Source organism: Magnolia sinica, chromosome 10 (assembly GCF_029962835.1).
Source record: "Magnolia sinica isolate HGM2019 chromosome 10, MsV1, whole genome shotgun sequence".
Lineage (NCBI taxonomy): Eukaryota > Viridiplantae > Streptophyta > Magnoliopsida > Magnoliales > Magnoliaceae > Magnolia > Magnolia sinica.
Genome location: NC_080582.1, coordinates 87,633,659 through 87,659,717, shown reverse-complemented (window position 1 = coordinate 87,659,717; position 26,059 = coordinate 87,633,659). Strand labels below are relative to the sequence as shown.

General features: G+C 38.8%; 1 protein-coding gene and 1 pseudogene across 1 annotated transcript; both read left to right on the top strand.

Annotated features, from left to right (window-relative positions):
• The first annotated feature begins 807 nt into the window (after positions 1-807).
• On the top strand, positions 808-6,770 carry LOC131217577 (FCS-Like Zinc finger 13-like). Its single transcript, XM_058212513.1, has 2 exons — positions 808-1,511; positions 6,310-6,770. The coding sequence occupies exons 1-2, from the start codon at positions 967-969 to the stop codon at positions 6,467-6,469; spliced, it is 705 nt and encodes a 234-aa protein (XP_058068496.1). The 5' UTR covers positions 808-966; the 3' UTR covers positions 6,470-6,770.
• Positions 6,771-15,374: 8,604 nt separating this feature from the next.
• LOC131217669 (probable LRR receptor-like serine/threonine-protein kinase At4g31250) lies at positions 15,375-16,057 on the top strand (annotated as a pseudogene).
• Positions 16,058-26,059: the final 10,002 nt, after the last annotated feature.

Below are 26,059 nucleotides of genomic sequence, written 5' to 3'. Positions count from 1 at the left end.
TCCATGTAACTTTATGAATTGGTTGGATGGAAAACAAACATCTCGGTGGGCCGTAGAAAATTTCCAACGGTGAGAATTATTATCACCACTGCTTCCTGTGGTGTGGTCCACTTGAGTGTTTGATCTGCTTCATTTTCGGTCTTGTATACTGAAATGATACGTAAAAATGAATGGACGGTGCTGATAAAACCATACATCACGGTGGCCACTCAAAGCTCCTGCCCGTTCCTAGCTGGAGACATGCGAGGGTAGTATACAATACGCGTACCATCCAGACGCGGGCCCCACTTCTACAAACTCAGGATATAAGGAGGCTTTTATGTATACTCGGCCCAAGGATCATTAAAAGCCTCGTAATATAATAAAATAATATACATTTCAATTTGTTGTAATTAAAAAAAAAAGTCTCAACTATTTGGAACATAATTAATGGTCCACCCAGTAAATAAATTCCGATATATAATCTCCATTAGAAATCCAACCTTTCCAATAAATATTAAAAACATAAGAAATAGAGTTTGGAAATATCATCACTATCCACACATCACGTGGTCTACAACATCAAAAAATATCTAGCCATCGATTAGAAACAAAATATAAACATATTATATAAATAAGTCTATGTGGCTGAATTTTGCATAGGGTCATAATAATTATGAATCAAACCTATTGGACGGTTTGGATTTATTAACTATTTGAATTTATCTTCTGGGTGGACAATAATTTATGGTCCAACCGCTTGTACTAGAGCTTTCTCAATAAAAAAATCAATTTCGGATGTGTTTATATTCTCTTCGGTTCACCCAAACAATTCCCAGAAAGAGAGAAGAAAGGAAAAAAATCTCTCTCTCTCTCTCTAAAATACTTGTCTATTTATAGAGGGAAAAGAACTAAAATTAGGATCGGCCGAAATCGCGATTCAAGAAAATCACGATCGGACCGTCCAAACACTAAAGAAGGGCACAGATGTCCGAAAAAACCAGAGAAAAACGGCCATCCATCACCCTCTCATCCCTCTTCACCACATTCCCGGACTCCCTCTCCTTCTCCGAAAAATCCCCAAAATGTCACTGCGATTCCAAGAAATCGCCCCGGAACTTCGATGCCGGGGTCGTGGGCCTCGGGATCGTCGCCGCCATGAGTGACGGCGGCGGCGGCGGCAGTTCCCACGACGCGTTTCCCGCAAGGATCGCCGCCCACTCGCCGCGATCGGTCCCAATACCGATCGCGGCAGCTGCGAGGTCCGGGAGGCGCGTGCTGGCGGCCGCCGAGGTTGAGGAGACGGAGGAGCTCTCGGAGAGCTACACGTGCGTGATCTCGCGCGTGGGGAGCGAGTTGACCCGCAAGCGCGAGTATTTTGAGAGGGCGGAGGCCGTGGATGGCACGGGCTGCAATTATCTGGGAAATTCGGGGGTGTTTGTCACGTCGCCGCCGGTGATGATGGCGGATTTCTTGAATGCTTGCTATCTGTGTAGGAAGAAGCTTCACGGGCGTGATATTTTCATGTACAGGTAGATTCAATTCTCCCTTATGTATGTAATTGAGTTATAGATTTCTTGAATTTGGATTTATGGGTGTTTGGGGTTTAGATTTTCTGACAAAAGTTAGCATAATAGAGCCCACAAGATGAATGGTCCAGACCATATGATATCTTGGTCTGAAATCTTCGATTTTCTGACAAAAATTAGCTTTTTTTATTTTTAGGTTTGTTGTTGGGTTGGTTTTGATTTCTGCAATTTTTTGTGGTTTTGAGTGTGTGTGTGTGTGTGTGTGTGTGTGTACACACATATTTAGAGGTTTCTGATGAGTTTAGCAGCTCTGCTTTGTGTAGAAGATATTATATGATGCTTGCTCCATGGAGCAAAATAACATTTTTTGCTCACCAAGCAACCATGCAGTGGTGGTCCACTATTTGATGATCTGGACTGTTCATCCGGTGGGCTCCATTATTGATTGGCTGTGGCTTGAAGATCTTGCCCATAGATTATCGTAATTGGCTGATTGAGGGCCTGAAAAACGGACGGTTTAGACAGCTGTCCGCATTAAACAAGGAAAAAAGTTTCTCTGATTGGAAGGGTGGAGTGATAATTCCATTGGGGGAGATTTTGGGGGCATTGCCTGCCTGTTCATGATGGGCCCACCAGTTTGATACCTTGGTTTGCAAATGGTGGGCCTCCTGTATGGTCCCGGTCTAACAAAAGGAGGTCATTTAACTTGGTCGAGCATCGTATGTTTCTGCTTTGTGTAATTGGATTGTGAGGATGCTTTGATTTCTTGGTATTTTGTTGAATTTGATAATTTGGGGAGATTTAGAGGTTCTGATAATTTTAGCAGCCCTCTGGAGAATTTTCTTTTTTTTCCTTTCATTTCCTTGGCTAATTGATTGCTTTATGAATTTATTGTATTTGATTTTATTTTTTTTGGGCATTTTTTGGATTTTGAAATTAGATTTATTTAGAGGTTCTGATACGTTTGGCAGCACTTGGAGATATTTAACATGTTCAGGTTGGTCTTTTTTGTGTAGATATCTTTCTTTCTTTTTCCATTCCAAAAAACATAGTTAATATATATATATATATATATATATATATATATATATATATATATAGATATATATATATATATATATATATATATATCCAATGAATTCATTGATTTCTTTTAACATGGGTATTTAGTTTTGATTGGTTCATGAATGGAACTTCAGATGAATGCAGTAACTATTTGATGTATTTCATCAGTTCTTTTAATCTTTTTGGATGTGCTTATTGCTTTTAGATGGTGATCCATTGCATCCAAACAAATTTTCTGATCAGTTTAAATATTTATTTTTTTCCTTCTGGATGGTGATTATTTTATCCTTAAAACAGTAAATTTTTATGTATTTTTGTTGTATTTCAATCATGTACTTGGAAACTATAATTTTTATTTATTTATTTATTTAAATCTATGGATTGTTGAACTGAAATGATGTAATTGACAACTAATGCGAGTCGTTGTTCAATAGGGTCGTTTGGCACCATGGATTGGAGGGGATTTGAGGGGGTTTGAAATCCCCTGGTTGTTTGGCAGCATAAAGTAACTGGGGGTGTCAAATCCAGGGGGTTTGTAATCCACGGTGAGAGCTTGGATTACACCTAAAATCATTTCAATAGTTGCAGGTGTAACATGTGTGTCACTATACACTATCATTCTATTGGGCTCATGGCCCACTAATGATGATCAGCACCGTCCAAACATTGTCCATGTAAATCAACGATTAAAAATCGTTGGTTAGTCACTTAGACATGATCTTGTGGTTGTGGCCCATCTGAGACTTGGAATTTCATCATTTTCGGGCAAAGCATATATTTTAGCGGGCTTATCACAACCATTGTGTCAAAAATTATGTATCTCACTAATTAGAGATATTAAAGTTGATTTAGTAATTAAATTCAAACCCTTGCAAATATACCATGGATAAGTACTTTTGGATTAAAGTTGATTCACACTCCAAGGTGCCAAACACACTAGGAGGATTGCAAATCCAGGGGGTTCCGAATCCAGGGGGTTCCAAATCCACGCTCCCAAACAGGCCCAAACCCAGCTTGACCTCTTAACTTCATCGTCATCCAAGCCTTATCCCAATTTGGGGTCTGCTGCATGAACCTTGTTCTGTCATTCCCCTCTATCAAGGATTAGGAGTGGCATATTGTTTGGATTCATGATGGTAGTTATGTCATAAGTTTGACACCTGCTGCCAACCTGATGCAACCTACTCTTTTATCCGAGCTTGGGACTGGAAATGAGAGCACCAAACTCCACAGACTCAATGTAATGTACACTATTGTATTGTTTGATTACAATCAAGCACTATCTAATAGTCTAGTACTTATATTGATCACAATCAGCGAGTTTGATCTCTAACTTGGAGGCCTCATATGTATATAGAAATCTTTTATATGGGATCTAATGGTATGATAAACAATCGCCTCGACGTGCAAAGAGTCAACTCTTTCCTCTTGATTGGAAGACCTTTCTATTCCATTGTGGGAACCAAGAAGTTCTTTAGGAAATGATTTCTACTTCTTGGTTCGCACTATCAAATAGATTGCGTGATTAATGAGTCTTAGTTAGAATTTTTATCCATCAATCAGATTGAGTAGAACATATCCTTCTAAGAAATACAATTTTATTTGATTTTACAAGTGATACGATCTATCCACCATTCCATTAATCAGTCTTGACGGTTTCTCTCTTTGATAAGTCAAACCAAAACCTGAATATATTGCAGAATTCAAACTGATCTACGATAGGCTTGGTTCTATTGATTATACCACATGTGGACCTGATTTGGTCATCTACACACCAATTGTCTGATTGGCAACCAAGCTTCTCATAAGCTATGATGTGGAGATTTTTCACAGCCTTCTTCATTGTCCATGACCAATGCAGATCCAAGATATTAAACACGACAACCTCCATGACAGAGCACCCAATAAAATTTTGACAGTCTTGGAAGTATTCTTATTATTGCTATATATGATTATTATTTTTAAATAAACACTTTTTTACATAATGAATAGCATCAATATTAGTTAGCTCTGATATTATAAAATATGCAAAAGCATATGATAAATAGGAGTTGGCTAGAGCTGCATAAATAATATATAAATAAGCAAAACAACAATTAAAGGGTACAGTAAGCTCGTGCACAGGAGGCCCTATCAGTGCTTGCTATATCAAAGCCTAGTTTGACCATTGATTCCTACCACACAACAACAAGAAAGGGTGTTTGATTGACCTTGCACAAAGGGAGGTGAAATTTTGTAATTTCACATAATGTGCGATTTAGGCATTAGTTTCTGCAGAAGGAAATGGCAAATAAAAGGCAGTCTAAGTTTATAAATTCTTTTGTGATTTTGAACTTTTTCATGCTCAGCTCTTTTTAAATGTAGTCTCAATAAATTTAGCAGCCATTTCTGGCAAATTTCATCTAGAATTTGCTTCCTTCTTGTCATTGGGATTCTATTCTTGAAGGAATAGATGACTGCTTTTTCTTTAAAAATCTCCAATTTTTAGGACACTTCCATTTCATTTACGTTAGGATTAGTTTCTGTATTTGGGGCCCTACTAATGGCAGATACGCAATGGGAGTTTCTTGTTTTTTCTTTTCTTTCTTTGATCCGTGTTTGCTTTTCCTGAAGCTAGCTTCAATGGCAGTTTTGGCTTCCTTTGTTGGGTTTGGAATCCTTGAACATGGGGCTGTCTTATGGACCGTTGGGCATACATTATTCTTCTTCCACTTGGGTTTGCAGCCATTGCCTGATGTATGATGCGTCGGATAGCCATCAGTCGCTAATTGGCTCCATGTGCGTACTGTGTTGCCAATATAGATATATTTAGGCAGTATTTGGTGGATAACCAAATGGCAGTTAGCAAGACTTCCCATTCAACTAAGTATGATCTGCATTTGAGGCAGAGTGGATAGTGGAATCCATGATGAGAAGGTTTACATTTTGCCGCTCTCGCGTCTTGAGGCACATATTCAAGCTGTGTTCGAAATGGTGGTTTATTTGTGTCCTTTTGCCTCAGCATTTGTCATATGGTATGAAAGAACTGATAGGTTGATGATTAATGTCCAAATTACTCAGAATACTTTCTGGAGATTGGTCATTTGAATTCCTAAAAAGAACTGGAGTTTGCTCAGCTGAATCGATGAAAAATTCAATGATCAACTCTGCCTTTTCTTTAATAAATTTGTTTTTGGACTCATCATGCAGGAGTCCTAATAAAAGCAATACAATGTATCTCTGGAAGCTAGCAGCTGATGTTAGCTCTCTGGTCAATATCAGTGGCTTTTAAATTTAGGGATTGATTTTGGGCAAGCAGTATATTCTAAGAATGTGATCTGTCTTCTTGAATTGGAAAAACCAAGTCTACCCCTGTGAGTTTGTTTTGTGTGGTGGAACAGTTTATACAGGCAGACTGACCACTGTTCCCCCTAGGGGACCCAAATTCCAACCCAAACCCATCCTGAAGTCTTCTAAACTTTACCCAACCCAAATACATGTGATTATTACCAACCCGAATTCAAGTTGGGTTGGCATTTTCCAACCTGAGGACCTTGACAACCTGACCCAACAATCGGGTCCATTTTTTCTTTTAAGTATACTTCTTCTTTCAGAGATCATTGACTTGGAAAATTTTCCCATTTGAGCCTCTTTTGCCTTTAAATCTAGAGATGATTCTTTTGAGATAATAATTCAGTAGGGAGAAATCTGGTTTCCAAATACATCCTATTGATAAACCGTTTTTTATGTTTTGCAGAGGAGAGAAAGCCTTCTGTAGTGTGGAGTGCAGATGCCAGCAAATTCTAAGCGATGAATACAAAGAAAAATGTCGGTCTGGAGCTATGAACCCTTTCGATTGCTCTGTTTCGCCCTGCTCAGCTCCAAGGCTTTTCACTGCTGGTGTTGCAGCAGCTTAAGTAGTATTATTATTATATATAACATAAAACCAAGAAAAGGAGAGAGAGAGAGAGAGAGAGAGAGAGAGAGAGAGAGAATCGGTACCTAAAAATAAATAATCGGTATCGCGGGCATAGGTAATATATTTATAGAGTGTAAGAGAGAATTGGAAGAGTTTTTCTGTATATTTATGGAAGCTGAAAGCCCTTAAGAAGGGTTTGAGTATGGAATTTGTTTATCCACAAAACCAATCATCAACATCTGAACTTTCAGACAATATGGTTATGATTATATATAAATTATGAAAAAATCAGAGCATTATCGGTTGTAACAAATTAGATGATTCTAGCCATGTGATTGATGGCTCTAAAAAAACAGACGGTTGTAACAAATTAGCCTCTCATTCATATGGAATCAGAATGAACAGCCTCAATCGATGATCGGGGATCGCATGTGTCAGTCAAAAGCTATGGAAACGTTGCTAACGTCCCATGAAGATGGGGACATGAGCAAACCCCCATAACATAATCTCTTTCTCCGGCTGTTATCTCTGCATATGTATTGGATGAATTGGAAGGAGTGATCACCTGAAAACTGGGGCACTATGGTAGAACCATTTTTGGGTGCTTATGAATTTTTGTTTCCAAAAATATATGAAATTTTCAAGGCCCAAATGCTTGTAAAAATGGCTGGAAAGTTATTGGCTGCCAGTGATCACTTCTCTTGTTGGATTTCCAAAGGGCCTGTGTATTAAGCTCGGAAAGTATTTGGGTGGAAAATACTTTCCACCAAAATCACATTTGCCACTTCCTCTTTCGGGGGAAAACATATTTTCAGAATGTGTTTTCATGGTCCTAAAAAAAAATTCCGGCCCTCTCCTCTTTCTTTTTTTTTTTTTACGGAAATGTTAAAGCAATTTGAGTGAGTTGCCTCATAGGAGCAAATTTGCACTTTCATTTTGTGACAGAGAGTTTGAGCTCTATGGAACACATTGTCAAGTCTATCCGGAATTTACTTTGTTCATCTATCTTGCCGGTGCGCAGATTGGGTACGAATATACAAAACTCACAAGCAGATTGGGCACTACCCACCGAGAAGATCAAGATGGACAATTCTGATAGGGGCCCTTTGGGGGCCCACCATGAAGTCTGTGTTTGATCCATGCCGTCCATCAATTTGAGAGATTATTTTAAGCGATGAACCCAAAAATGAGGCAGATCAAAGGCTCAAATGGACCACGCCACAGGAAAAAATGGGCATTAAATGCCTGCCTACTGTTGAAATTTTCTTTAAGGGCCGTAGAAGTTTTGGATCAAGCTGATATTTATGTTTTCCCTTCATCCAGGTCTATTTGACCTTATGAACAGGTTGGATGGCAAATAAAATGTCACAGTGGGCCCTAGGAAGGTTTCGACAGTGGGTGTGATTGTCACCACTACTTCCTTGAGCCTTCAATCTGTCCCCTTTTTTGGGGCCCATTAACTAAAATGATCCATCAAAATAGATGAATGGCAGGAATTAAAAAAATATATCACGGTGGGCTCCACAGAGCGCCTGCCAGGAGCCTGCATCTCTAGGGAGGTCCTGGTGGGGTAGTACCCAATCCGCACCCACCTTGTTTTTTTCCTTTGGTGTGGCTTGCTTCATTTTAGATTATGCCTGATTTCTTAAGCAATGGAATGATCTAGCACAACTAATGGATGGATTGGATCTCACATATACATCAAGTGCGCCCACAAAGCTGTTTTCTTGCATGGACTCGACTGAAGTCAGCTGTCCTTGGAAACCGATTCATTGTACGTGTGGATTAATGGGGTAAATAGCTGTCGCATTCCACTTTTTTTTTTTTTTTCTCTCAATAAATCATTCATGGAAATCTCAATTGATTGGAGCCAGATACATGCCATTCCACTCTATCAAAGGCCAGACCTTAAGTTGGACCATAAGTATCAATCCTTCTCTTATTACCTCTATACCTTCCCTCCATCCTTCCAGAGCCTTCAACTTGATTCAACTTCTAAACTACTATGGTTGGTGGTCTCCATTGATAGTAGCCAAACCATATAAATATACTTTTGCCCATCCGTGCTACTTGTAGTTCTGTTTTTCTTCATCATCATCCTTACTTGAGCTATACTCATCCTACAAACATATTGCGCCATAAAACATGGCTGGTATTGTAGTTATAATGAAAATTTCACTCTCTATTATTATTTTCCAAGCTCCGGCTCCCAAACAGAAGCTAATAATGATGAAGCGAATTCTCAAAACACCTTCATTGAAAACAGAAATTGCTCTAAGACAAAGGAGGTGAAGAAATGAGTGTCACTCTATAGATTGGCCGTTTCTGTCCAACTAAAAGAATGGTCTGAATTACCAAAACAGTGCATGCCGTGCAAAGATAAAGGGCCATTTCAACAACAACAGGACCCCACGCCAAAACAGTAAATTCCTAGAGCGAAGACGTGATAAGACCCAGCAAGGGCAACGATTTGGAAAGGCAAAAGAGGCTGTGCTACCAAAGCGAACCTGGCCAAGGGCAGTAACTGCACGCAACTTTCCGGGTTAAGAAACCTCCCTGTAACCCTAGGCTGTGGACATGTGAATTTGATCATTGGGGGGGGGGGGGGGGCTATGCTAATAGCTCTAATATATGTCATTTACCACACACAAGCGTGAGTCCGAGTCCGAGTGCGCGTGCGCGACAGGATGGGACGGGACGGGCTGGGCTGGGCTGTGCGCGGGTGCGGGTGCAGGTGTGGTGTGGTGTGAGTGTACTCGCGTGGGTGTGTGTATGGGTACTCGCACTTGCGCTTTTTCTTTTTAAACTAGAGAGATTCATCCCTTCCGGTTAGTCACCCCTGTTGGGTTTAAACCCAACGGACCTAACCTTTTGTAAATGGTGCTTATGCACTACTTCGGAGTCTATATAAAGACTACCGATTCCAGTTTCAAAAATACGAAAAAATCTTCTCTTATAAAACGCTCTCTGATATTCGGTTTTAAGTATTTTTCTACTGAGTTCATCGCTGAGTCAACTCAGCACTTTCGGATTAAACTGCAAGTGGTTCGAGCCTGTGTACAGTGAGTGCACTGCTGGGACCGAGTCATAGTCGTTGTATCCTGGAGGTCGATTGCTCTGGAAACCTATTGCACTTGGGACGTTGTCCAAGGGGAGCAAATTCGATTTCAAGCCGAGTGACTTAGTCACGCCTCGACTCAATTCAATAAGTTCTTCTTTATCAAAATTTTATTTTCCTTTTTAGGTTCTCAATTTTAATAGTCTATTTAATTTAACCAAATATTCCAACAATCTTGAAATCGAATTTTTATTGAATTACATAAACTATGGCTACAGTAACAGTAAATGCTTCTGCTGAGTTAGCCAAAATCCAACCGTTTGCTGGACAATCATTTAAACGGTGGAAACAGAAACTGATGTTCGCTCTGACCACCTTAAAAGTTTTATACATTTTATCTGAATCATTTACTATAGATCCAGCAAATCAAACTGAAGTAACAGATGAAAATAATTGTAAAAACTATATTCTAAAAACTTTATCCAACGAACTATATGATGTGTATGCTTCTTACGTGTCTGCTAAAGACATATGGATTCCTTTGGAAAAGAAATACATATTAAAAGATGCAGGTGCTAAGAAACATGCAATTGCCAATTTCCTTCATTATGAAATGATAGACGATATACCTGTCACAAATCAGATTAACAATTTTCAAAGTCTAGTTCACGAACTATCGACAGAAGGAATTAAGTTGGATGAAGTGTTTCTGTCAGGAGCGCTAATAAAAAAGTTACCACCCTCCTGGAAAGAATATAAGAATAAAATGAAACATAAAAAGAACGGTATTTCTTTGGAAACCACTATCGTACACATACAAATAGAGGAGGCTAATAGAATCAGGGACCAAAAAACAAATAATAATAAGATAGATTCAAAGGCAAATTTTGTGGAATCAAATCGGGCAAATAATAAGAAAAAATGCAACTGTCATAACTATAGCAAACCTAGACATTATGCAAATGAATGCATGCTCAAAAAGAAGAATGAAAACAATCAATTCAAGAAAAAATGAAATTGCTCCAACTGTAAAAAGTCTGGGCATCATGTCAAAACCTGCAGGCTTAAGAAAAACAAAGATAAGCCGCAATCTAATCTTACAGAAACAGGCAATGAGTCTGATATGGTAGTAACTGTGGTGTCAGAAGTTTTCCTTATAAACAACTTGGAGTGGGTGCTAGACACTGGTGCAACTAGGTACGTGTGTAAGGATCGTAGCATGTTTACCTCCTACCAAGTATCAGGATATGATTAACAGGTGTTCATGGGTAATGTTAGAATGTCTCCAGTTGTAGGGAAAGGGAAAGTACTTCTGAAACTTACTTTTGGAAAGACTCTAATGTTGAATGATGTCTTACATGTGCCTGACATTAGAAGAAACTTCGTCTCTGGTTCACTTCTCAATAAGGCTAGTGTTAAGTTAGTATTTGATTCAGATAAGCTTGTAATGACTAAGAATGAAACCTTTGTTGGTAAGGGGTACTGTAGCGATAGTTTATTCATTATAAATGTATCTAATGATAATAATAAGAAGACATTTAGTTCTGTTTATATCGTTAAACCTTTTTATCTATGGCATAGTAGATTAAGTCATATGAATATAGTATCTTTAAAGAAAATGAAAAGATTAGGTTTATTACCTAATATATCTAATGAAGGATTCAATAAATGTGAAACATGTGTCGAATCAAAATTCATTAGAAAATCCTTTAAACAAATAGAAAGATCATCTGTTTTATTAGAGTTAATACACAGTGACTTAGGTGATTTTAGAAATCACATGTTTAGAGGTGGAAAAAGATATTATATAACTTTTGTAGACGATTACTCTAGGTTCACTAGAGTATATTTGTTAAGAAACAAAGATGAAGCTTTAGATGTTTTTTCTAAATACAAACTTAAAGTTGAAAATCAGTTAAATATAAAAATTAAAAGACTTAGAATAGATAGATGAGGTGAATATGAATCTTCTTAATTTAGACAATTATGTAAAAAGAATTGAATAGTTTACGAAACTACAGCTCCTTATACACCAGAACAGAATGGAATAGCAGAACGTAAGAATCGAATTCTAAAAGAGATGATGAATGCCATGTTAAACAGTTCAGGCTTACCCTCAAATATGTGGGGAGAAACAATTCTATCTGCTTGTTATATTCTAAATAGGATTCCTTCTAAATCTTCTGGACTAACACCATATGAACTTTGGAAGAATCATGTTCCTAGTTATAAATATATTAAAGTGTGGGGGTGTCTTACTAAAGTAAGATTGCCTTGTTATATCCTATATAGGATTCCTTCTAAATCTTCTGAACTAACACCATATGAACTTTGGAAGAATCATGTTCCTATTTATAAATATATTAAAGTGTGGGGGTGTTTTACTAAAGTAGGATTGCCTAAAATTAAGAAAAGAAAGTTAGGTCTTAAAACGACCGACTGTGTATTTATAGGGTATGTACAAAACAGTGCGGCCTATAGATTTCTAGTTTTAAAAACTAAGGATAATATTCTAGATCCTAATACAACTGTAAAAGCTAGGAATACAGAGTTCTTTGAGAACGTATTCCCTATGAAATTTAAATCTATAGGAATAGAGGAAGTCAATAAATCAGATATTACGTCTACTAGTAAAAATGCTTACGAGAAAGTAGTAGAAGAGGTATAACAAAAAAAAAGTACTAGGGTTAGAAGAGAAACTAATCTAGGATATGGTTTTTCCACCTTCTTAGTAGAAGATGATCCTACAACTTATATAGAAGCAATTAACTCTCCAGATGCAACCTTTTGGAAGGAAGCATTAAATGATGAGTTAGAATCTATTATATCTAATAACACTTGGGAACTTGTAGACCTACTACTTGGAAACAAACCAATATACTGTAAATGGGTGTTCAAAAAGAAACTAAAACCAGATAAAACTATTATTAAGTTTAAGGCTACGTTGGTAGCGAAAGGCTTTAAACAAAAGGAAGGAATAAATTATTTTGATACATATTCCCCTGTAACTAGGATTACAACTATTAGAGTCTTAATAGTGATAGCCTCCATATATAAACTAGTGGTACACCAGATGGACGTTAAGACGGCTTTCCTAAATGGAAACTTAGAAGAAGAAATATATATGGAGCAACCTGAGGGTTATAAGATATCAGGTAAAGAAAATAAAGTATGTAGACTAATTCAATCACTATATGGTTTAAAATAGGCTTCGAAACAATGACATGAAAAATTTGATAGTGTTTTAAAATCAAATGATTATCATATAAATGATGTAGATAGATGTGTATATAGTAAAATTTCTGGAAGTGATTATCTTATTATATGCCTTTATGTTGATGACATGCTTATTTTTAGAACTAATATTAAATTAGTTAATGTAACTAAGAAATTTTTGTCATCTAAGTTTGACATGAAAGACTTAGGAGAGGTTAGTGTAATCTTACGTATTGAAGTAACCAGAAAAAATAGTGTTATTATATTATCACAATCTCATTACATTGAGAAGATATTGAGAAAGTTTGACCATTTGAACTGTTTACCTGTCAGTACTCCTTATGATTATAGTGTGGCTCTCATGAAGAATATAGTGTGTTTCAATTGAAATATTCCGGAATAATTGGTAGCCTTATATATCTAACAAACTGCACTAGACCTGACATATCTTTTGCAGTAGGAAGGCTAAGTAGATATACACATAACCCTAGAAAAGAGCATTGGAATGCCTTGTTTAGAATTTTGAGATACCTAAAAGGCAGTATGGCCTATGGTTTACATTATACCGGTTATCCTGCTATATTAGAAGGATATAGTGATGCTAACTGGATCAGTGATTCAGATGAGACAAAATATACAAGTGGATATGTCTTTATTTTGGGTGGAGGAGCAGTCTCTTGGAAGTTTACCAAGCAGACATGTATCACTCGGTCGACTATGGAATCCGAGTTTATTGCCTTAGAAAAGGTTGGAACAGAAGCCGAGTGGCTTATAAATCTCTTAGCTTACCATTGTGGCCAAAGCCTGTATCAGCCGTGTCTATTCATTGTGACTGTCAAGCAGCTATAACAAAAGCAAAGAGTAAAATATATAATGGAAAAAGCAGGCATATTAGACTCAGACACAACATAGTAAAACACATGTTGCGTGATTGAGTCATATCCATTGACTTTGTGAGGTCAGAAAAGAATCTAGCAGATCCTCTGACCAAAAGACTATCTAAAAGGTTAGTCAATGATACATCGAGGGGAATGGGACTGAGCCTAATATATGAGCTGCCAGTGTCGGCAACCCAACCTATACAAGTGTAGATCCCATGAGATAGGTTCAATGAATAAATAACAAGACATGAAGTAGACGATTGCACTGAGTTATATGAGCCCATTCTATGGTGTACAATGCGAGCAGCAACGCAGAAGGATGAGTTTTTAGAACTCTTAATGGATCCATAGCCATATATTTGGTGATGTATACAGTTGGTGTATACACTTGATGAAATTCACCTATATGGGTGTGGAGGTGGAGGTCGCTTCCTATGAGAATCTAGGCGAATTCTCTAGAGCACTTATGAAATTCAGGTAATAGTGTATGACTGAAACGTACCGAACCGTAGAATCACTTGCAAAGGAAGAGTTGTGTGAGTGACATGTACTTACGATCTACATTAAAAAGATTCAAGTTCAAGACTATGGTGTCACCTGATTCCTATAAACCTGTCTTGCTTACTCTAATATCGGTTCAAGTCTATGGTGACATCGGCACCATTGCACAACTATTACACTTTAATCCGAAAGAGTTTTATTTTAAAACATATGGGGGATTGTTATATTTTGTTTTAAAATAATATTAAAATTTGAATTTTTAAATTTTCGGTGATTTCCCTCCATTTTTGAAAAGTTGTGGTACTTTTGAGTTGCAGGTTTTGTCCCACATTGGATTTGACAAAGTAAACTATCTTGTATATAAGATAGTCTTTTTACCTAGGGTTTGAGCCCCTTTCAGGGGGCATGTGAATTTGGTCCTGTAGGGGGGCTATGCCAATAGCTCTAATTTATAATATTTACCATACACACGCGCACGCTCCGAGCCGAGCCGTGCCGCGCCGAGTCCGAGTCCGTGTGCGTGTGCGTGTGCGTGTGCGTGTGGGCGTGCGCAACGGGATGGGCTGGGCGCTGGTGCTGGTGCTGGTGCGGGTGTGGTGGGAGTGTACTCGTATGGGTGTGTGTATGGGCACTCGCAGGACTGTATGTGCGAGAGTGTACTCGCACTTGAGCTTTTTCTTTTTAAATCAAAGAGATGCATCCCTTCCGGTTGGTCGCCCCTGTTGGGCTTAAACCCAACGGACCTAACCTTTTGTAAAGAGTGCTTATGCACCACTTCGGAGTCTATATAAAGACTACCGATTCCAGTTTCAAAAATACAAAAAATTCTTCTCTTATAAAACGTTCTCTGATATTCGGTTTTAAGTATTTTTCTGCTGAGTTCATCGCTGAGTCAACTCAGTAGTCGAATTAAACTGCAAGTGGTTCGAGCCCGTGTACAGTGAGTCCGCCGCTGAGACCGAGTCATAGTCGTTATATTCTGGAGGTCGATTGCTCTGGAAACCTGTTGCACTTGGGACGCTGTCCAAGGGGAGCAAATTCGATTTCAAGCCGAGTGACTCAGTCACGCCTCGACTCAATTCAATAAGTTCTTCTTTCTCAAAATTTTATTTTTCTTTTTTGGTTCTCGATTTTAATAGTCTATTTAATTCAACCAAATATTCCAACATAGCTTAGTGATATAATCATGGCCATGCTTAAAAAGTGGGCCCACCCAACATTTCAAGATTTCTAATGCTTCATGATTCATGGCTTTTAATCGTGATCTTATAGACTCAGGCAACCGGAACCAGGGCCGCAGGATACTCGACTGGCCCACCCGATTGAAGATCATCAAAGGAGTGGCCAGGGGCATGGCCCACCTCTACAATGAGCTTCCCAACCTAACACTACCACACGGCCACCTCAAGTCCTCCAACGTACTACTCGACGAGTCCTACGAACCGTTGATCGCTGACTACGCCCTCGCGCTTATGATGACAAAGATCAGGCCAAGCAGTTCATGGTCGCCTACCAGTCGCCTGAGTGCGTCAGATATGGCCACGTCACTAAGAAGAGTGATGTCTGGTGTCTGGGGATACTGATACTGGAGATCTTGACCGGCAAGTTCCCGGGGAATTACAACCGGCAGAAGGGCGGTGGTACGGATCTGGCCAGCTGGGTCAACTCAGTGGTGAGGGAAGAGTGGACTGGAGAAGTTTTCGACGGTGAGATGCAGGGAACCAAGAACAGTGAAGGGGAGATGCTGAAGCTGCTGCAGGTTGGATTGGGTTGTTGTGAGAGGCATGTTGAGAAGAGATGGGGATTGATCCAAGCCGTTGAAAGGATTGAAGAACTGAAAGAGAGGGAGAATGAGGAATACTCTTCATTTGGTAGTGAGGGAGAGATGTATTCTTCCAGAGATGAGTTCTCTTTCTCCATGAACGTCTAAGGAGGGAGTGGTGGTGATCATGGGTTTGAAAAAGCTATGATCCAGTGCGAATTTACTTGTGGGGCCCACCTATGATCACAGTAGGCCATTGGGTAGTAATGATCTACGGTGGATTGCTCTTTGGTTAGATTCTGACTCTGAACAGCTGACGATTGACAGAATCCTACCGTCCATTATTTTGCATGGCTGTGATTATCCTATTATGGTTATTCTTAGGCCATGTGCAATCTGTGGTTTGTTACTCTTATCCAACGGCCAATGTTGATGATGAGTGTGATTAGTGGGCTTCACGTAGGAATTCGCACTGTAATAAGGTAGGAAGAGTTCGTACCGGATCATAGAGCTAGGTTGGATTTAGGCCGTTAGTTTGAACTTTGAAAGATTAGAAGGTGGTGTTTGGTGATACGGGTTTGAAATTTTTAAGTGGGTGGTGGAGAATTAAAGTAGGCCTTTCCCGTTTGATAATTGCCAAGTGCACTAACCTCAGATGAGGAATTTGATATCTGATCCGTTCAACAGACTATCCACACTGTATATAGACGCCTTGTCTAAAAAATCAGGGCCATTAAAATCATCAGGTTTGTCACATACATAGAAAACCAATGAACGGTTGGGAGAAATAGATCCACCTGATGATCAGATAGCTATGAATTTTGAGGCATGGAATCTTCACAGTAAGAACTGCCTAATGAGCGGCTTAGATGCCGAGCACATCGCTAATAATCAGTGTGAGGTGTGTGCACTTAGCAATTTCTTCCATTTGTGGACTGTAAAATGCTGGGATATGTTAAGATTTATTTACTTCTGTGGTTATAATTCATTTGAAGCATGTTGTTTGGTACCGACGATCACCTAACTGGGGCCCACATATAGAGATGGTCGGATGGTCAGTATCGTCTACACTAGTGAATGATTCTGATCAATGTCTGCATAGATGAATGTGGACTGTTGAAAAGAAAATTTTCAGCGGTTCACATTCAACTCCATAAATCAATGGTCAGGAGAATTTTTTCAGCGTGATTATTGGATCATGGCCAATTCAAGGTAGTGGAAAGAGTATTTACGGTTCTGATCATCAGAAGATACCTGCAGGTGTGCCTTATCGGCTATAAACGCAGGTGATCTGGAGCCGTACCTTATCCTGCCTTTTGGATTGGTAGTCTCGCAGGTGTGATGATATATGTGCACGCACATACATGTAACTCAATCCTAACCCTCCAAACAGTGTAGATAGAGCATAATCGTATGCAGGTCGAATGGATGATTCTAACTGGAAGATATGTGGACAGATAATATACTATCAAATTTAAAAAGAAGAAAAGAAAATCAATGGGAGGATAAACGTCCATTAATAAAAGCTTAGGGCCCACTAATTGAATTATTAAAATATAGTAACGTCCACACATCCACTATGATAGTGTATCAAAGACTCATTGTATTATTTAGATATTCTGGCATGAATAAAGGGCATTTCACATCTCATGTGGGCCACAGCATTTCAAAACAAGTGAACGGCTAGAAAAAAATGTTTAACCGTCAATTTAGTTTGTACACTGTGGCCCACCATGAATTGTAAAATTTTCCTATTTTTTTAAAGGAAGAAGATCTAACCATTATTTCCAATCTTATGGAAAGATCAGATCTCATACACGTGTTTCATATTTGAACGTGTGGTCGTGTGTAGATGTGTACGCTATACACGCTTTTGGAATTAGAAAACCCTTTATATCAAAGCCTATACTAGGCACTGTCTACCTGTACTTCTGACACACACGCATGAGATTGAGGCCATTCATCCGCTGGGCCCCACCGTGATGGGACCAAGCCCAAAATTTACACTGAATGGACTATACTTCCCTATTGAACGTTGACTGTGATGCACCTCTTCCATCAATTTCTGGCGTAAATTGCTTGTGCATTAACATGGAGTCTGAAGCATCCAATCCATGGCTTGATAAACCAATGGTTATAAGAAATAGGACCAACTTATTAATGGATATGATCATCGGATCAGTGCCATTTCACATAATTGTACCCATCAAATGTATGCTGAACCTAATAGACGGTCTTGATCAAGCAGAGAGGATTTAGATATTTGTTCCTTTGATCTGGATACTGAGCCCGGCCACCCACTTTCGTGCAAGATATGGGCCGTTCGTTAGGTGTGTCCGATCATTCAGGATGCATGATAAAACTGCCCTTGAAACCCTAAGCCAGCCAGGCCAAGATATTGGGCTCTTAGACACATCTCGAGCCCGGCCCAATTAATAGACGGGCTTAAATTTTACTCCTGAACCCATCCGCGGGCCTAATCTTCCAACCCAAGCCCGCCTGAAAAAGGGAAGGTGTTCCTTGGACTAATGAGGTGAAAGTGGCCCATTAGGTCGATAGGACATGGAAAGCCCTCATTTTTTGAAAAGGTGATCCTGACCATTCGAAAATGGATTTGAATGTAATCCGTTGAGAATTATGGCTGCATGGCTAGGATATTGTGTGGAAACTCGTACTTATCGGTTGGCCCACTAATGGTGGAACCTACCACTTTCGGCTACGGTCATATATTAATTATCCCCATACTATTAGAATGGGTCCAGGCAGGGGCTCTGTGAGGCCTACCGTGATGCATGGGTTTTATCCAAGCCGTTGATCCATTTCCATATCATTTTGGGATATGAGCCAAAAAAATGACGCACATCCAAGGCTCAGGTCAACCACACGCTAGGGATTGAAGGCTCACCATTAAAAGCTTCCTGATGGCTACAAAAGTTTTGGTTTAAGCTGAAATTTGTTGTTTTAATTCCCTTCATCTAGATTTGTGTGACCTTATCAATAGGCTAGATGGCAAATAAATATTACTGTAGTCCCTAGAAGTGTTTCAATGGTGGACATCATCATCCCCACTATTTCTTATAATGTGGTCTATTTAATTTTTGGATATTCTTCAATTTTGGGCTCATGCCCTAAAATGAGCAGTAAAAATGGATGAAACAGTGGGAATTGAATGCTGTTGATGAAAAACTTCTCGGGATTATAGAAGGCTCTGATCAAACTGATGTTTGTGTTTTTCTTTCATCAAGGTCGTGCCACATTATGAAGAAGTTAAATGGCAAATAAACTTAACAGTATACTCTAGGAAGGTTTCAATGTTAGATGTTCAATCTCCACTCCCTTTTGTAGTGTGGTCCACTTGAGCTTTGGATGTGCCTAGAATAATCTGAAAAAAAATGATGGACAAGTATAGATCTAATACATAAATCATGATAAGGCCTAGAGAAGTTCCACAGGGTAGAAGTTGAGTTGTATGGTACCCAATCCATCCAAGGGATCTCGGGCAAGGCGGGGCAGTACCCAATCTGTGTCCGTTGAATGGATGTCAAAAAATCGGATAAAGTGATATTAAGATAACTGTAAATTTTCATGTATTAAACATCTAAAGTGGGAACTATAATTTGGACAGTTGAATTTGAATTCTGAAATGCATGAGTATCATCCATGACAAACTGCCAGAGTGTCAACGATTTTTCTCTGACAAAGTGGTCAACCGTAAAAAGGGGAACCGCCCGCCAATGAAGGTAGGGCCCAAACTCCTCTCCTACGAGAAAAAGTGTTTGTGGCCTTTATTGCATGGAAATGTGGGATTGCAGAGAGAGAGAGAGAGAGAGAGAGGGAAAAGAGAAACCGAAGGATGGAGAACTCAATTTAGAGAGAGAAAACAAAGGTGGCATCTTTTGCCTCTTTGTCCCTCAAGTCCCTTTGAGAGAGAGAGAGAGAGAGAGAGAGAGAGAGCATTGATAGGGTGTAGTTGTAAGAAGGGATGTAATTAGGGGACAGATGGGTGTAGTTTTGGATGTTGAGACACCTGATCTGTTGGGTGAGTTTTTATATGTATAGAGAAAATAACAAAAAGGGTGGATTTATTTATTAATTTGAATGGTTGGGTTTTGGGCAACATTCTTCTAAGGTTTTTGGAATTTGTGTGAGGTGGGTTTTCTTCGGGGGGAAGAGAGAGATGTCAAACTCAAAGATAGTAGAGAGGAAGGCGGATGGGATAGTAGCAGTGGCCATAGACGAAGACAAGGGAAGCCGATACGCTTTGAAATGGGCAGTCGACCACCTTTTAAGCAAAGGCCAGACCGTCACCCTCGTCCACGTCACCCAAAGACTGCCACCTGTCCCTAATCCAGGTATGCTTCTCTCTCTTTATAATATAATTTCAAAAATAAAAAATAAAAAATGAAAAGATTAAGGTGGGTCCCATATTCCATCATGACACGATCACACGGCTATTATTCCTCACGAAAAGCTCACTTTTGGACAGAGGGGTTTGTAACTATAATAGTTTTTTTTGGAACTTTGTAACAAAGAGAGCAGCAAAAACCTTTTATACGATGATGATTCATGCACTGTACACGTGGCCTTCATGTAAGTAATCCCAACTGCCAAATTCATCGACGTAGACATGATCTAAACCTTCTGATTTCGTCCATTTAATTTTTGGACCGTTGATCTTTTTAAACCGTCCATTTTATAACCACCAACTGAATGGTTAGGATTGTTTGATCAGTGTGAATTTTTTTAGGTATGCTGTGTCAAATGGGCCCAATGAGCCCAATGACTTGGATAATCTTGATTAAGGATGATGAACTACCACCAATTAAATAATTTAGGTATATGGGTCCTTACTCTCACCCGGGTGGTAGACTCCCAGGAGTTTCCACACCGGGTCAACGGTTCGAGTACCCACCAGGGGTGAAATCCCACGGCGTGCGTGCGTGTGTGTGTGTGTGCGTGTGTAAAAAATATAATAATAATAATAATTTAGGTGTACGGTCACAGTATTGTGGTCTTTGAAACACACGCTTGCACATGAGAGAATGATCCTATGAAGTCTACTGCTTGTAAGCTAAACCATCATCTGAACCGTACATCATAGTATTACCACCATGAAAATAGGATACTTAAAATATCAACAGTATCCGAGACTCAGGTGGACCACACCATCCGGAACAGTGTAAAAACATGCCTATAGCCTCTAAAATCGCGTGGTGGGCCCAATGGAGTTCTAGAAAGCTTTATTTTTTGGTATAGCCCCTCATCTAGGTGCGTTTCACAGAATGAACAGGTTGGACGGTGTATAAACATCATGATAAGACAGTGCGAATCTAATTGGCAGTGTGTCCTATGGGAGTAATGGTTTGGTTTGAGTTTCGGAGCTTAAGCCTGTCATGATGGGATGCACCTGATGGACGGACTGGATCCATGCAATAAAGGATGGTAGGGCTCCAGAGGTCGATTGCATGGTCTACATGTAATCATTCCTGGCCCACACATATATGGTAATTTACCACCACGCCCTTGATGCTCTTATTCATGTTTCTCATTCTCATGCATTTGCAGCGGGCAGCAGCGGGAACGACGATTCTTCATCGGCTCAGAAGAAAGAGGTTTTCCTCCCCTTTCTATTGTTTTGCTCGCGAAAAGACGTCGGTACCCCTTTAAGCTTCTTTCTTCTTTTCCTTAACATGACAACTTATCGTACAACCTGTTTTGCACTGCGTTTGGATGCGCCATCAAATTGGATTACGATAAGTAGGTCCATGAAGTAGAAAAGACCAAATGGAAATTATGTTACTTTCAAGTTGAGGCCTGTTTGGATTACCAATTACCATGATAATGTTAAAAGCAGGTGCAATTTCTGAATTCCTTGTCTTCTACATTAATTTATTGCTCTCTCATTACATTGAAGAGTCACCGCCTTGTGACTGGGGATTACCCACCACCACGACACATTTGCATTTGATTAGTTTTTAGTTTATGGTGGTAAAATTTTAATGATTGTATTATTTTTTCATTACTTTAAAGTCAAATCATCACATTATACACTAATATTATTACTTAGATTTAAGATTTCTACAATAATATTATGGAAAAGAGTAATGATTAAAAATATTTTACTTGTCTCTTGAAAACGTCTGCATTTGACAAAGAATTCCATTTCCATGTTTGGTTTAGCACAGCTAAAATTATATTAATGACACGTTTATGGTAATTAGCAATCCAAACAGGCCTTTAGACTTGGAAAGGATGTGATTATAAGTTGATGGCTCGCTGGGACAATTACAATTTGATCATGACTTAATTCCCGTTGATAGGGGTACTTAGATACAGCCCTAGACATTAAGAATGATAGTAATTATGTGGTGTTGGTAAGCTTCACTAAGCTTTGGCCATCGGTTTTTACAATTGTACTAGATTAGTCAAGTGTCCATGTGGGGCCCATTCTTTTGAAATTCTCGTATCCGCAAAATACCCCTACATAGGGAGCTGATTAGACCCGACCACACCCAAGATGGTGCGGTCCTTACTGTGGGGCCCAACTTGATGTATGTATTTTATATCCATGTTGTCCATCCATTTTCCACATCATTTTAGGGCATGAACCCAAACATAAAGTAGATTCCAATCTCAGGTGGGGCATGTGATTAGAAACAATGTTTATTGAACAACCCACCATTAAAAACTTCTTAGGGTCCACCGTAATATTTCCATAATGTTTATTTACAATTCAACCTGTTGAGAAGATTATATAAATTTGGAAAGGAAAAAAATAAATACAAATTGATCTAAACTTTTATGGCCTATTATAAGTTGTTAATAGTCATTCACCCATATTTCCTATGGTATAGTCCGCTTGAGATCTGAATCTGCTTCGTATTTATTATTAATTTTAAAAAAAAAAAAATTATCATGCCCAAAAATGATTCGGCAAAATAGATTTACACAATGAATATACAATACAAGCATCAAGATAGGCCCCATAGTAAGGGCCACACCGTCTTGTATGAGGCCGAGTGCTGCAGCTTATTTGTTCCCCCTTGCACATGGTTTGCTTGACCAATCATTGTGAAACTAGGTAATTTTTTCTTCATTCTTGAGTTGTACTTACCGTTAATTGCCTCTGAGGTTCCATTTGGATATAATTAAATTTAATGCATGATATCCATGAATTTTTTGAGAAAAAGATATTGTGTTTACTCTGTTTGAATGTTGAGAAAGCTATTTTATATACAAAAGCCTTAAAAGTCACATAGTTTTTTTTTTTTTCCTTAGATACATTGCAATGATGTCTTACTTGAAGAGAGTGATGTGGCGAAGGGAATAATTGAATATGTTACACAATGTGGGATTGATACTCTTGTCGTTGGCGCTTGCACTCGCGGTGGCTTCCTTAGGTGATCATTTCTATTTCAAGCATTGATGGCCATAAAAAGGAGAAAAGAAAAGGAAAGAGAGGAAAATAAAACCAAGGCATGTTGATTAGTTTACCTAACAAGTGAGGAAGGCCACTTGGGGCATTTTTGTCAATACAGAGTATGCCCTTGCTAGGTGAACTAATCAACTCCCTTCTTGCATATTTCTTTGCAAGCCCCTAACTATATTTATCATTAATTTTTATTTTTGTTAGTGAAAGTATAGGACATGTTTGGATGGGGGGAGTTCACAAGAAAGGAAAATATTTTCCCTTAATAAAATATTTTTTATTAATTAAATAATTTAAAAATTATTCAAAATAATTACTAGCTTTAACCACAATAGCATTTTGTACCGGGTAAGATATAAGGTATTATTGTATAGTTACTTTGGAATTTCCCTGTACAAAACAAACATGACACTTAGTTAATGAAAATAAACATGATTTTTTCCTGTTCATATGGAAGATCCCACAATTACTTAGAAATTCACTGTGGCATACCGGTGAATAAAATCAAACCATCCAAATTATGATTCGTGGGTTTAGACGATCATGAACCAAAAGCTACACTTATTTCATTTACTATTGGATTAGTGTACATTTTCTGGAATGTTAAATATATAAAATATTTAATGGTCATATTTCAACAAATAACTGTCCATGAATGGATAATTAGTTTAATCAAAGTATATAATGTCTACAACTTCCAAGTGGTGTAACAACTGCCAGAGTATCAAATAAGGTAGCAGATTGCCTGCTCCCCCACCGGTGGGGCCCACTTGATGTGTGTGAGAAATTATCCACAGCTTCCATGATGACATTTATAACCCGAAAATGAGGCAGGTTGGAAACTCAATGGATAATGCTTACCGTTAAAACCATCCTAGGGCCCACCTTCATGTCTATACTTCCTGCAAACCGTTTGCAGGGTCATTTCTACTGGGATGAACTGAAAATACAAAAATATTAGTATTATCCAAAATGTCTGTTACCCCACTAATGTTTTAACGGTGATTGTTCAATCCTAGATGTATCTTGTCATGTGGCCCATTTAAGTTTTGTATCTGACTCGATTTTGGGGTCGTGTCCTAAAATGATAGGATAAAAACGGATGAAGGAGTAGATTTCATGTAAACGTCAACCTAGTTGCATGCGAAGGCAGTAGCAACTCCCCTTTTCTTGAAGTTACTGAAACCAAGGGCAACATGTATGATTCGGTGAAATCTCTTACATTGAATTTTGGTACAAGTGATATGGGTGGTGGTCCCCACATATCATAGCCGTATGATCAAGTTGTATACGTGTGCGAGATTGAAGCCATCCATCAGGTGGGTCCGGCTGCATGGTTTCCATGATCCAATGTCCAGAAAGATCCATTAGAAACAGGCGCGTATTAGAAAAACTGGCCAAGGTTCTTTAAGCCGCCGGCTAGTTTTGTGAACTATCACCCACCTGATGAGTGGGCCAATTCCGGCAAGGGCATCTAGACAGTGGAATCAACCTGATGGACGGATTAGATCTTACACCCATATCCCACGCAAGCAGATTTGGTGGCACGTAGATAGGCCAGTCTCATGCATGCACGTGGGCTTAAGCAGAGCTCTCCATGCAAGTACGTAGAATAAACGTAGCTTGTTTGATTATTTATTCTCAACACTGAAAACTTTCTTTCTAGAAGATTCGAGACAATAGACATTCCAACCACCGTGACCAAAGGGGCCCAGATTTCTGCACCGTCTATGTCATTTCAAAAGGGAAGATCACGTCCGTCCGATCTGCCGTCCGGGCAGCGCCAAGTTCAGGCATTCGCAATCAGATCCAAAACCAATCAAGCCTCAAAACAGAGCCGGTGGAGATGCCAGTGGTGAATGGTTCAAGAGGTTTGTTATCTATCAAATGGTTAATATATATATATATATATATATATATATATATATATATATATATATATTCCAATGAATTCATTGATTTCTTTTAACATGGGTATTTAGTTTTGATTGGTTCATGAATGGAACTTCAGATGAATGCAGTAACTATTTGATGTATTTCATCAGTTCTTTTAATCTTTTTGGATGTGCTTATTGCTTTTAGATGGTGATCCATTGCATCCAAACAAATTTTCTGATCAGTTCAAATATTTATTTTTTTCCTTCTGGATGGTGATTATTTTATCCTTAAAACAGTAAATTTTTATGTATTTTTGTTGTATTTCAATCATGTACTTGGAAACTATAATTTTTATTTATTTATTTATTTAAATCTATGGATTGTTGAACTGAAATGATGTAATTGACAACTAATGCGAGTCGTTGTTCAATAGGGTCGTTTGGCACCGTTGATTGGAGGGGATTTGAGGGGGTTTGAAATCCCCTAGTTGTTTAGTAGCATAAAGTAACTGGGGGTTTCAAATCCAGGGGGTTTGCAATCCACAATGAAAGCTTGGATTACACCTAAAATCATTTCAATAGTTGCAGGTGTAACATGTGTGTCACTATACACTATCATTCTATTGGGCACATGGCCCACTAATGATGATCAGCACCGTCCAAACATTGTCCATGTAAATCAACGATTAAAAATCGTTGGTTAGTCACTCAGACATGATCTTGTGGTTGTGGCCCATCTCAGACTTGGAATTTCATCATTTTCGGGCAAAGCATATATTTCAGCGGGCTTATCACAACCATTGTGTCAAAAATTACGTATCTCACTAATTAGAGATATTAAAGTTGATTTAGTAATTAAATTCA

What these genes read in the sequence shown, in the direction of transcription:
- LOC131217577 (XM_058212513.1), top strand. Translation starts at nt 967, where the DNA reads ATGTCCGAAAAAACCAGAGAAAAACGGCCATCCATCACCCTCTCATCC. An exon ending in CGTGATATTTTCATGTACAG is followed by an intron (nt 1,512 to 6,309) that starts GTAGATTCAATT and finishes TATGTTTTGCAG; the next exon opens with AGGAGAGAAAGCCTTCTGTA.